This window comes from Mesitornis unicolor, unplaced genomic scaffold (genome assembly GCF_000695765.1).
Source record: "Mesitornis unicolor isolate BGI_N332 unplaced genomic scaffold, ASM69576v1 scaffold53972, whole genome shotgun sequence".
Taxonomy (NCBI): domain Eukaryota; kingdom Metazoa; phylum Chordata; class Aves; order Mesitornithiformes; family Mesitornithidae; genus Mesitornis; species Mesitornis unicolor.
The window spans coordinates 1-13,642 of NW_010171002.1; the positions used below are offsets into that span (position 1 = coordinate 1).

The 13,642-nt window shown below is 37.6% G+C and overlaps 2 protein-coding genes across 3 annotated transcripts in view; one reads left to right on the forward strand and one right to left on the reverse strand.

The window, feature by feature from the left end:
* The first annotated feature begins 588 nt into the window (after positions 1 to 588).
* LYRM5 (LYR motif containing 5) lies at positions 589 to 1,009 on the forward strand. The gene is made up of 2 exons (XM_010179853.1): positions 589 to 683; positions 791 to 1,009. The coding sequence occupies exons 1-2, from the start codon at positions 639 to 641 to the stop codon at positions 1,004 to 1,006; spliced, it is 261 nt and encodes an 86-aa protein (XP_010178155.1). The 5' UTR covers positions 589 to 638; the 3' UTR covers positions 1,007 to 1,009.
* A 4,164-nt stretch (positions 1,010 to 5,173) lies between these two features.
* The window catches only part of KRAS (Kirsten rat sarcoma viral oncogene homolog), a 22,222-nt gene continuing 13,753 nt past the window's right edge, over positions 5,174 to 13,642 (reverse strand). Inside the window, exons 4-6 of one of the 2 annotated variants that reach the window (XM_010179854.1) lie at positions 11,357 to 11,472; position 10,745; positions 5,839 to 5,955 (exon numbers count right to left, since the gene is read on the reverse strand). In XM_010179854.1, the coding sequence (XP_010178156.1) occupies positions 5,839 to 5,955; position 10,745; positions 11,357 to 11,472 (234 nt within the window). Of the gene's footprint in view, positions 5,956 to 10,744; positions 10,746 to 11,356; positions 11,473 to 13,642 lie in introns of both variants that reach the window. The other variant, XM_010179855.1, reaches the window with a different exon arrangement.

Genomic DNA, 13,642 nt, shown 5'->3' on the forward strand with positions numbered 1-13,642 from the left:
GTCCAGTGGCTTTTATTTACAAGAACAAATATCGGTTTCCTTCGTTACTAACGCATTCTATTTCTTACATTACGTTTTGCCAGTATGCACTGGCCTTAATTTGTAATGCGCCTAAACGATTTCCAAAGAGCAATATTTATCAGTGCAAAAGTTTCAGGAAACCCTAGTCTTTATATATATATAGATATAGATATGTATATTTACCACTGCGTATACATACATATATACGGAGAGAGCTATAAATGCTGCTTTAGCAGACCACAAAGCAGTTGCCAGGCAGAGAACTGCGAACCCATGAGCAAGCAGCTGACAAAGCGCAGGTATGCGAGTGTCGCAGTCATCAAGAGGTTCTGGAGGTTTCTTGGTTTGTGTTTGAGATGAGGACAGGTGGAAGGGGAGGCGAGAAAGAGGAACTACACAGAAGCAAAAATTAAAAAAGAAGAACGAGAAAGTAAGGAGGAGTTGGAGCAAACGGGGCTCAGTAAGGTAAAGGAGGCTGGTTAGAAACTGTGCGGTTCCTGTGGAGGATGAGGCAGGGATTTACTGACTCCGTGGAAGGCTAATGTCAAACTGGTTATTCTTCAGGTAAAACAAACAAAATAATCAGAGGAGAATAAAGAGTTCACTGAAATGTGAGAATGGCCAATTCTTTAAGAGGTGAAGTGTTGAATCTATACAAAAATGTAAGTGTCTTAAACACCACTAGCACTTTCCTTAACCAGACAAAACCCTTTCACTGCACGCTCAATCTATTTAAAAAAGCCTTTTTATTTATTTTTTTTTCTTCAAGCTGCTGTACCTTGGAAGGGAGTATCCCAAAGGAGCTGACTACTTTAGAAGGCGTTTGAAAGCATCTTTTCTCAAAAATAAAGATGAGAAAGATCCTGAAAAAATTAAGCAGCTAATTGCACGAGGAGAATTTGTTATAAAAGAGCTGGAGGCTTTGTACTTTCTCAGAAAATACAGAGCTCTGAAACAGCGCTACTACAGTGATGATGATCAGTAACTGGTATTAATGACTTTGCATGTAACAATAAAAAATCCTTCAAAATAAAGAATAAAAGAGCTGTAACCTCAGAAGAAATGAAACATAAATCCTTCCAACCCATCCAAATTAAGTCTTTGCTTCCCCTTAAGTAGTCACTTGAAGGATTCAGGGTTGCATTATGTGGGTAATATGCTTTTCTCGGCTACTTTTGACCTCCTTGAACTAAAACATCATGTATGAAATAATTTTGCAGGAAATAGTGGTAATCTGGTTCTGTTTCACTTTGATATGCATGTTGAACAGATAGCTCTTCTTACCCTTACCTGCGCGTCTGAAGGCAGATTCAAGGCACTACACTTCTCGTTACTTAAAGATTAACCTGATTTTGAAAGTTTTTTACATTTAATCATTTTTACTGTAAATGCACACCTTCTCAAAAGTAAAGTAAATTCTTGAAGATCTTAACTACATCTGCTTAAGGTGCAGGAGTCACATTTGCAGGCTGGCAGAGGCACTGTTACTGTGTTAGAAAGACAGGCCAGGGGCAGGAAAGGGGTGAATTTGAACAGTAGTGGTTTAAGCACTTTGACCCTGAAGACAATTCCTGCTACTACTGATTTCCAATGTTGTGCAGCTGCTGTAGCAGGAGTACAGAACTCGATCCTTTCCCCTGGAAGAGAAGTTTGACCTTGGATGTGTGCTCCACAGCTGACTCTGTAGGCCTTGGCTCAACTAGCACCAACCTGTGCCAGAACTGATCCTCCGTACACACCAGGGTTGGTTGGTGTTTCTGTCCCCTAAGAACTAAATTACACTGGAGATACAGCAGAAAGAGTATCTGGGATATAAGTAAGTGAGCACTGCAGTAGAACTGTTGGCAATAGCAAGCCCTCACGCACATAAATTACAGAATAGAATAAAAACTAAAGTGATTGCAAATGAGACAGTGCACTCACTACCTTGTGATGAAATGCACACGCTCCAGTTTCTAGCAGCACAGTGATGTGAAAACCAGTCCTTCAACTCCTACAATAAATATGTTGCAGTTAAACCTATTCTGAACAAATACCTCTCTGTATAAAATTGACCCTACCCTTCTCAATAACTGATATAAGATTATCCGGACATGATAACACAGGGCCAAAGCATACATTTATAGAATAGTAGCGGTTTCACACTTTATTCCCGCCAGAAGACAGAGCCAGTACTGAAGAGCAACTTTCGTATTTTCTGTGAGTTTATGGAGGGAACCTGACAGAAGAAAACAAACGAGCACCTGGTCATGAACACAGAGTGGCTATTCAGAGTATTTTAAACTTGTAGCCTAATTCACATCAAGTCTTGATGAAAACAGGGATGAAAACAAGGTCTCTGGGCATGACTGAAGATGGTGCAGCCCAGGCAGCAAACACCAGGGAGGGAGAAGCACAACCACACACATTTTGCCATAGTGTGGCACCCCCTCTCAGGGGAAGGGAGCACCAGTGGGCAAGGACATCAGCTTTGTGACAGGCAAGGAGATGTAGAAGAAATACACAGAGAGCAGCTGCCAGACGCCTGCAGTTCATGGGATCCTCCACTGCAGAGATGAGGCGCTGAAATTCTTGGAGAGAAAAAGGAAACTAAGACAGAAACTCACAATAACTATTTTTTATTACATTACAATAAATAGGAGCAGTACAGTTTGACAAAAAAATGACAAATTCCAGATCACCTCACAGCACATACTCCTAAAAACATTAAAAATTTTAAAACAGTGGTCTTTTTTTTTTTTTCCTTTTTTTTTTTTTCTTTTAACTTAATGTCTGGTATGACCGACATTCCTAGGTCACGCAACCAAATGATGGAAAAACTGGATCACACTGCATATGTTCCACATCAAATAAAGCACAATGTACAAAATGTGCATGTTTCAGTTTACACTATACAAAAATAGTTAAAATACATTCCAGGTAAACATATTACATTAAGAAGTCATTCTAGTAAGAAGTTGGCACTCAAGAGGAAAAAGCAGAAGTATTTTCAACATGAAAACACAAGACAGTGGAATAAAGAAATGTTAGGAAAGATTTACCATCTATGTAGCTTTATGTAAACTTGAGACAAAATGATTTGTTTACAGTCTGATGGTCTTTGAAGGTAATAATTGTATTGCTTCATAGTACAGACAAGAGCAGAAGATTGTGTGTCAGTATTTACCCATTATAGAGATCCCATTACTGTAACAAAATCTATACAGTGAGGGGTTTTTTTTTTTAAGTTAGCAAAAATTTTAGGGCGATAAGACTGGTCAAAATAATTAAATTTCCATTTTGAGAAAAATCAATGATAACCAGTTACATAAAGCTACTGTAAGAAGGCGTTACTCCCTGACATATGGCAATTTAATGTATTAACGTGGTAAGCGATTCACATGTTCATTTAGGAGTTGCTATCAGAGCAGACAGCATCCAGGTATGTTCTTTGAAAGCATTTCAAATAGGAAAAGACAGAATAATTATGAGATCAACTTGTGCAAGCAGCAATCCCACATGCTTCACCAAATCTCAGCAAATCTTAAGACAAAACTGCACAACAGTGGCAAGGATGCGTATTTTTCTTTTATTTTTTTTAAGTAAATAAGGGCTTATCGAAGTAGGTTTTGTATTAATCAGTTTGGGAGCTGCAGATCACATTTACTAAAAAAAACCCCACTTATTTTATATATAGCTTTATATTAGAGCTATAGAAATCCACATTTGATGATTCAGACATTGCAGCTGAAAATTACCCTAACAGTTTTTAGTTAAATTAACCTAAGAATTTTAGACCAGCCCTAATTTTACATGCAGTGTGACTCAGTTACCAAAAATCTTAAAGTAACCTTAAGATTACTTCCATTTGCTCAAGGTATACCATCCACTTTTGATCATATATGAAGGTGTCTAAACCACACAAGTAACTGTCTCCAAAGTGTTTTAACCTTGGAAGCTCTCAAATGTTTTCTGACATTAACAATCTGATCTTAATGGGGATTTTTTTCCCTCCATAGAAGCAAAATAATGCTTTTCTCATGCAGTTGCACCTTTGACATCCTGTAAATGGTGCAAGTTACACAGGTGTATGAAAACTGTACCATGTAAATCTTCCACACAATAGTTTAGATATACCTTAGGGGTCAGGGCAGTGCTGCTATTCCCTGTCCCAAACTTTCCAGTCTCCTGAACTATCCTACTCCAGGGTCTGATGGTTTATTTTTTGGGATACACCAGAGTCACGTTTTCTAATTTTGCAGTTGAGTTGGGTACTATGAAGAAGGTACCTTCAGTATTAATGAAACAAACAACACAACGTTTACGGTGAGACAACGGGAACTGGCGACACTGGAATTACTGGCTCTTACTTCAGTGCAGAATAACTAGACTACTGCAGTACCCAAAAATGACAGCTTCTGCACAAATTCTGCATTAATTCCATTCAGGAAAAAGGGGGGGGGAAGAAAAATCACAAGAGAACTTAAATCACAGGGAAAAACAACATTAAAATCTTGGCCTAGCTTCATGACAGTCTAGACCACTAGACTAGTCTAGCCACTCACCAACCATTTGATCTGTGCAACAAAACCGGTACTTCACGAACATCACATAAACAACACTGACTCGGGAAACCATGTTCTACGCTGACGGTTTGTGCAAATTCCACACCATTTTTACGGCATAGTGGATTTCCAAATTATTTGCATGAAGCAGCCAAATTCAACTCATTCATTCACTCATTTGATGTTAGTAGAATTTAGAATTCCTCCCCTATGTTGCATAAAATGGGCATCTAAAAATATCTAATGCCTCTCTCGGGAGAAAAAAAAAGAATGGTTTTACTTCACTATATAATTTAGAATGCGTTCCAATTTAATTCTTATGGTAAATTCTGGATCCATGTATGAATCAACCTAAGAATTTGAATCAACTTACCTGTTGAGGCTTTCCAGTATTTCCTGGAGACACTAAGGGTGAAGTCCTGTACCTGCTGAACAAAGCTACTTCAAGGTTTGCCACTGGGGTCAGGAGAGCTAGGATTTCACCTTGGTCTTCAGACACAAAAAGTTAGTGAAAGTCTTAAAGCAATGCATTAAGAATAGCAAATCAACCCAATTAGAACTTTTACTTTTTCCATTGCCAGATGTGCATTGTTGTCTTTAATTTTTTCTTTTTTTTTTTTCTTTTTATAGAAAAAATAGAGTATTTAAGGAGTGACTGTGACAAATTGCAGTGATTTTTTTTTGTTGTGAAAGTTCTCTTTACATTCATTAAAGTTGATCTGAAATGCTATAAGACTAGATGCCTAGAAGCAAAATCTACAGGAAGACTATAAAGGCTTCTGGTCTCTCTATATTGCAGTCAGTCTAAAATAAAAAAAAGGCTGAAATGAAAGTCTCTTTTGCTAACTACTCCTTTTTCCCAACCAGATTTAAAACTGAAAAAATTAAAGGGGATATTAGGATGTGTAGAGCATCATTTCATTGTTTGGTTTGCACACAGAACAGAAGTTCACAATCAGTAAAAAATAGGAAGTTAGCAACTGTGCATGCACCAAAGAGTCCTAAGACAATTCTCAGGTTTTTATGTGTGTGGTTTTTTTGTGTGTTTTTTTGTTTTCTTTTTCACAGGCAATGCTAGTTCAAGAACCAACAGTCAAAGAATACTGGCACTTTAAGAGGAATGAAGTTTCCACTGTCATTTAAAACAAGCATTCAGGTAAAGCTAACAGGATCATGAAGCAGAAAGTAAAGTAATGCTAAAACAAATGCTAATAATTTAGTGTAATGTACAAAAATTACTTAAGTACTTCTTAAGAATAAGCATCAATTGTATTTACATAATTATACACTTTGTCTTTGTCTTCTTTTTCTTCTTTTTACCGTCTTTGCTCATCTTCTCTTTATGTTTTCTGATTTCTCGAACTAATGTATAGAAGGCATCATCGACACCCTGAAAAAGATAGACACACACATGTGAAGATCACATTAGCAGATTTCCACACCTGCTCAGGTACAGCCCGTTTTCATCTGACCCGAGCAGCTGCTCCCCAGGCTGGGCTGGCAGAGGCCTGCAGGCAATTCACTGCCCAGGGGCTGACAAACAGATACCCCATAGGTCCAATCCCATTACTAACGTGGTAAGAAAAGTCATTTACTGTACTGCCCTCTTCTCCATCTCAAGGAGGGCACATGCTGTTGCACCTCACACTTGGAAAGTATTGGTGCCACTTGTTTAGATTATCAGTATGTATATTATTGCCACAGAATAATGTTGTGAAGCATTAGCTGTGTTTATGCCTTAGTGTATTGGCAACTTTAAAAGATACATACAAATATTTGAAGCAAGAATTCAATACCAAAGATTAATCTACACATTCAGGTCATTTCTCAGGCACACTGATATAGTAATCACATCACAATTTTATGAGTCTTTACATATGCAAATCAATCAAATCAATCCCATGTTCCAATGATAAATTATTCATTGATAAATCATTCTATTCAACTTATATAGTTAAAGACATGTGAAACACATTATCTGTGGTGCTATATCATATACAGTCATTTAAAATCTCCATGGCTCCAGTAGTTAAGCTATAAACACAAAAGCTTACATTTCATTTTTTGGAGGGGTTATTATAGCTGACAAAAATTGACTCTAGTCAAGAGAGACCAGCATATCTGAAATCCTGATATGAACCATTATCAAGTACAGCATTACACAGTATACTCTGTAAGAACCTGTTCACATGAAACGGCTTGTTCTAGCATTTAGCTGTCAGGTTGCTCCAAATTCCCACCAAGTACCCATGTTCACAGTCAGCCTTTACATTTCATAGTTTGAATACTGACAGTTATAAAATTGTTAAGATCAAAAAAATTATCTTGATTCTTCCCTGCCTTACTCCTTATTATATCTTTTAGACAGCTGTATAATATTACTGTATGACCACAGCCAGCTGCACCACTGCAGCACTGGGGCTCGACACTAAGCCCTGCAGCTGGCAGGCAGCTTCCTACCTCTCCTCAGCTACAGAGTTTGCCTTCCAGCCGCCAACAAGTATGAACAGTCTCTGTATACTCCCGTCTGCTCACTTCAGTAAAAGAACTGAGAGCGAACTCTGAAAAAAGCACTACAGCAAAAAGCCAAAAACCACCTAATTCACCACTGAGTCAAACACCAAATGGTGATGAAACCTAATATGTGGAGTCCAAACAACACCGAGGTGTTAAACGGCTTTGCTTATAAAGCGGCGCTCCCAGTATCACCTAGGTAAAACCTTCACATTCAAGTTCATAAAACATTTACAAACTGACCTTCTGTCCTTGGCCGCCTGCATCCCGATACTAACAGCACACTTGCAAGGTCTTGTAATATACAAAATACACTTGCAAATATCATATTCTACATTTTAAAATATTATCGATCAATACAAAAATGGATGTAGCATGCCTAATGGAAGAGTAGCCTTGGTTCTGGAAAAGGTCATGTCCCCCATGAATCTTTTGGTAATTAGAAATGCTTGGTATTATTTTGCAGTGAGTTAGTGTGTTTTCCTTATAAACTTCAGCATTAATAAACAAAGTGAACATTTAGCGATGTTCATGTATGGAAACAATCTAGAAGTAGTGATGGTTCAAACTGTATCTGCTGCAGTTCTCATCTCAGACAGACAGCTAGGAGGAAGTGATCACAACAGACAAGAATGGTACAAGGAAAACCACTGCACGATATTCTTCTACAAGGCTGCTCATATTTCCTTACAAAACCACCTTTTAGCATTTCACACTCATCATTAATGTGTTAGAAAAATAATCATTACAGGGACAGTCACTGGCTTTCAGCAGTGTCTTCAAATAAGACACGCTAAAGGTAAACTGCAATTTGAGTCTTCAGATGAGCATCCCTCCCCCGCATTAAACTGGTTTTAAAATAAATACAGAGAAAATAACTCGTAGAAAGTAGTATCCAGAGGCTATTACAGGCCTTTAAACACATTACTTCACAATTAAGGCTGAAATCTTTATTCTCCCTAGTAAGGTGATGTCTTTTAAATACACCACATGTTGTAAGATACCAGGGAATTGACATAGCTTTTGTCCTTGCATTTACGCCTTTGTAGATCAAGCCTTTAAAATTATTAATTATGTATGTAGTAGTTTGGTCCTGCAACAATTTCTTTTACATTTAGGTAATGAATATACCACGGCATACAAAATTATATTTAGAATATTTGTTAATATAAACAGAAAAATTCCACTCTTCAGTCCATGGATTAAATGTGCAAAGTAAATAGTGGATACTCTGCTTACAGAAGGTCCCTAAAGGCATCAGTACTTTAAGATCTTTAAGGTGACTGACCTTTCTGGTTACTGCTTTCAGTAAGAAGGGGCTGCCTGCAGCTGACCTTCCTCCCTCGAACAACGGGGTTACTGTGCAAGCTCTGCAGCAAGCACAAGAGGCGCTGAATGAGCGCTTTAAATCCAGGCTCAAGATTCAAAACTCAAAATTCACTGTGCACGCTCAGAACTACCCCACATTGCCTGAGTACAGGTGCATTGGCAGAGCGTGCTCCTGGCACCTGATTTTCCAGAGGGCAACTGCAGAATGTGAACAGAAGAGAAAACGCAGAACTGTTCCCACAGAACCAGCCTGCTCCTAGCTACAGCTTTTCTCTGGAGCACCACCCTGGAACCGCGATCATCCAGAAGTCTGTGTGTCTGTAACATAGCTACAAGTATCCATGAGACTTGGCAACTAACCTGACTATCAATAAGATACCCCAAATTCATTAGGAGTTGGGAATTCCTAAAGACTCCAGGCCCAAACAGACCCTTAAACAAGTTTTAAATTATATATTTAAAAGACTTAGATATTTAATATTTTTAAATAAATATAATACGTATATGCACTTATCAGTCATGAGGAGAAATTACTTGGTATACCTCAGTAGCATTATAGAAAAAAAAAATCATGAAATTAAGATTCTAGAAGTCAGTGAACTTTAGTGATTCAGATATTTTAATATTAACCCAGCTCAATCTAAATTGCCTTGTCTAGATCTCAAATTTATGCCTTAGAGACACTTTTCATTATAGTACGCTTTCTACATAAAAACTTTAATGCTTTTGAGAAAGAGATTTTGAAGATTTTGCACTACATTTTACAAATTCCTTCTTGCTAGTTGGAAATAATGAACTGAGCAAAAGGTGTTATGTACTTTCTGCTTTACTGTGCAACAGGTAAAGGAATGAACCTTTTGGACAGAATCAGCAGTTAAAAGTAAGCAATCTGGGTAGGCAAAGTTTTCACTTACCTTGTACAAGATTAATATAACTAAGATGGTGTCCCATAAGCAGCAGGAAGATAAACAGAATATTCCAAGAGGAATACACAGGTAGCAAAACACTCTGAATCAAATTTGATTATCCTCAGACAAAAAGATAGAAACAAATACTGTCTGTCATTGCAAACTGTGTTATAATGGGTATTTTTGAAGTCTCAAATCCCAGCTGAAAGACTCAGATCATTAGGTGCTGCTCTCCTTAGCTTATCTATATATATCAGACTGAAATAACACAAGTCTTCTTACTGAATGGAAAGTAATACAGAGGCACACTTTTAAATGCCAGCTTTCTTATCCCACTAGAATCACTACTGAACTACAGCTGTACCACAGTAATTTTGGAATATGCTTTCTCCAGCTTAACCTCCTAAACACAAAGTTGCTGAAAGGACTATCAATACTAATTCACTTGAGTATAAAGACAAATGCTTCCTCCCCTAAGCAGATACTCTTGAAATTCTAGAGTTTTATATCCAAGACTATTTTCTAAATAGGGTATGGGATAAAGAAAAACACAAACCAACAAAAAAAAAAAAACAACCAACGATATCCACTGTTCACAAGAGAAATTTCCTCAGCTGGAAAAAAAACAAACCTACCAATCAAAAAAAAGCCCAAACTATACTTCTTTTGGACACAGGCAGAAAAAAAGTAGGAAGCTGATAGAAAGCGTATGGTCGCTCAGCTATCATAAAGAATCTTAAAAACTGAAGAGATGCTTCCACTGAAAAAAAAAAAAATAATGAAAGCCACAATTCCCACCATCCCATTCTCCTTGTCCCAAGAAAGTCCAGAGAGAGGAAAAGCTGACATAATTCGAGATCTTTAAAGTCCTAGTATACAAAAAGAAATTCCACTTTGAGGTATGGCTATGTTAGTAAGACAGGGCAAAGGTGGTTTTCAGAAGGCTACGTGAAGGAGGCTTAAGCAACTTAATTCATATTGGCCTATCAAAAGTAATCTTGCCAGACTGCTGTTAGTTGGTTTTTGATAACTAGGAAAGAATAAAACAAGGTATTTTGATGGCAACAATTGCACTGATATTTGGATGCAAGACTGCAGAGGGTAACTGAAGTTTCCAGTTTCCTGCAAAGGAAACCTTTGATACAAATAGTATCACAAAGTGTATCTATTTTAATCACAGTTTCTTCTTCCCTCTCCTCCTCCTCCCTTTATTCTTTCAGGAATGTACTGGAAAACACCCAATTTTGTGACAATTTGCCTATTGTTTTTTGTTGTTGGGTTGTTGGGGTTTGTTGTTTTGTTGGGGTTTTTTTGGGGGGAGGGGGGTGTTGATGGTGGTGTTGGTTTGAGGGATAGGGGTTCCTCTCTCCAGTTTTTCTTCACTGTTGCTTCTCCTTCACCTTTGTAAAGGGCTCCCAAAACTGAAACCCTACCATTTTGTCCAGATCTGGATCACTCACGGCTTTGTAGTTGACAAAGAGAAAACTAATGTATTTCTGGAAATTCTAAAAGTGCTTTTCTTAAGCTGGGGCAAAACAAGGGGAAAATGGCACAGCACAAGGTAGGACCTGAGAATTAAGAAATCCTGAATGCCAGCTGCTAGCCAGATACTGTTTTGCTGGATTAGGAAACTCCCGTTTCTGCATCCAAGAAGGACAGCAAACACGATCCTCTCCCCTCAGTTCATCAACCTGAAGGTCCAATCCAGATTAACTTCAACAGTATCCGCAATACATCTGTAATAACATTTCTTCCTCTTAACTTCTTCACACACAAAACTAGGCCTCTGTTTCACACATGGAGAAATAAGAAGTCTTTACTGCATATTAAATCTGTTTATTTAAAAAAGCAATTTCTTAGTACTTGGGTGTTTGCCAGGAATATTATTCAGGACTACTATACTTAAATCTGATTGGTTTTGTAAATTAAATTATATAATCAATTAACCAATATCTGATTTGTAGGACACTGTCAATCATTTTCATTTGGCAAGTGATTTGTAAAACTTACCCTATTATATTGCAAAACTTACCCTGTTACATTACAAGGCATTTTTTAATTTTCACGCACCCTGGAGTCTTTTCTTCTTTGCTGATTTTTTTCACTCTGTACTGTCGAATCTCTCGCACCAATGTATAAAAAGCATCCTCCACTCTCTGCATTGTAAAACACAACTCCTTAAAAATGGCTTCATTAACAATCGTGACATTGGGACACCCATGGCAAGGGAAAAAGCCACAACAAAACCACTGAAATTATGAGCTTTACTTGACAGGAGCGTATGGATCTCCATTTATATATTTAAAATGCTACACTTGCATATTTGCTGATATTAACTGCTTTTTAATGCAAACAAAGGAGACACACTCAAAGAATTTACTGATTACTGTGATTACATGCACTTCAACCCCTGCTTTTTTCTGTGCAAAATAACACTTGGACGAAAAATAGGAATTATTTTTTTCTGTTGCACACTGCGCTGAAAATAATACTGCTTGTGTTACTGATTCTTTTCACCCATTTTTGTGGGCATGGATGTATTTAGCAGGCACAAAACCTTACTGAATCAGTAACTGGGGAGCACCTATAAACACACAGTTAATCACTTGTTTTCACTTCTTAGCCAAAGTGAGAAGCTGCTACCGTTTGGGCAAAGAAAAGCAGGCTCACTGATGTTCTGTTCTTTGTAGGAGAAGGTGCACTTTCTTTGCTAGAATCTGTGGAACAAACTAACAAAGTATAGAAAAAGCGTGACCAGGTAATTTCCTAAGAGGATACAAAGAAATCAGATCTTTTAAGAATACTAAGTTTTGGGCACTATTGTTTTTAAAGCTACTTACGTTACAATTGCATTATGCTATTAAATTTAGAAAGGAATACTTGAGTCACAGCAAAGTGGTTTTAAGAAATACTCTGAAATGTAATATACTTCAGGTATCTCTTTTTACCTAAAAAAGTAATTGGTTACTGTAAATACAGAAGTTATTCCTCCATACAGAAAAAGCAACAAGTTCACTATCATCATGTTTTGTCATGCCAGACTCAGGCAACCACAAGAGTCCCATAATAACAACAAAGTGCCAAGAGCCTGTGAAGTTCTGCTGCTCAGGTTTTCCTCTGGTTGAGGAGAGCTCCTCAGGTCCTCAGCTGTTTTGGAGATGACACAGAGCTCGTGTTTTACTTCTCTGGTCTCACATCCCACCTTCCTGCAGCTCTTGTGTTTAAGTCACTTGGATATGATAATACCAAAAGCATGAAAAAAAAAAAGTATGAGGACTGAAGGTACCTTTAAGCAAATACTAGATAAAAAGGTATAGCACCAGCTTTACGTTATAATATCTGTTAGTTTAAACTGAGTATATCTGTGCATAAACTTTAAAATGTAGATAAATCCATGAAGATGTTCTTGCTGTAACAAGATGCAAAATGTTTGGCTGCAGCTTTTACAGGGGAGAGCTAATCTGTCCTCTGCTTTACCATTAATCTCATTACTTGCCTGCTCAGCGAGATCAACAGGGTTGTTAATTTAATACAAACTCATTATTTGAAAATAAAAACAGAACATACTGATGATTGTGGAAAACAGTACAACCATTTAAGCCCCAAAACTTTATTACTACCCAAATGCACAATCTGAGCTTTAACTTGGCAGATTTTCTATCAATTACCTCTCCAACCCATCTTCATATTATGCACCAATAACAAAAATAGCTAACATCTACTACCACAGCCTTTGGGTCATTTTGCATGAACTGTGCCATAATTGGCACACACTGCTGATTATCTGAGGGTTCTTCTGAACTACAGCCACTTGAACTTAAAGATTACATTAATTAGATTTATTTCTTGGATTTTTTGTCTCTGGTTATATATATTGTGCCCTGTTAGGATGTAGTGAGGTACTATCAATGTAACAAGTCTTGCAGTCCAGGTCAGAGAGTTTGCAAAACATAAGAAAGCCATTAAAATCAGCAAAACCCAAGTAAAGCTCATACTTCCATTCCTTCCAGGGAAACATGAAAGTTTATTCCTGAAGAGGAAACAATAAACAAACATCGATCAGCTGCTGCGTGCCAAAGCACAGGCTGGACAAGAATCAGCATTTTTGCAAGTCTACTGTTTTGCAGTAGAAAGACCTTATTTGATTAGGGAGCTTTCCCAGGAATAATTAGAGAAGAATTCTTCACTCAACATTTATTGCCAACTTTCCCATCACCAATAGGAGCTGTAATTTGCTTTAGCAATGCAGAGAGAGGGAGAGACACAGAGAGAGAAAAGAAATTGCTACTACTGCCACCACCAAGATAAGTCTTATGAATCCTGCTG

Bases quoted from the DNA above. Each gene is read 5' to 3' on its own strand.
- LYRM5 (XM_010179853.1), top strand. From the start codon at position 639: ATGGCCAATTCTTTAAGAGGTGAAGTGTTGAATCTATACAAAAAT. The intron at 684-790 runs GTAAGTGTCTTA...TTTTTCTTCAAG, and splicing joins TGTTGAATCTATACAAAAAT to CTGCTGTACCTTGGAAGGGA.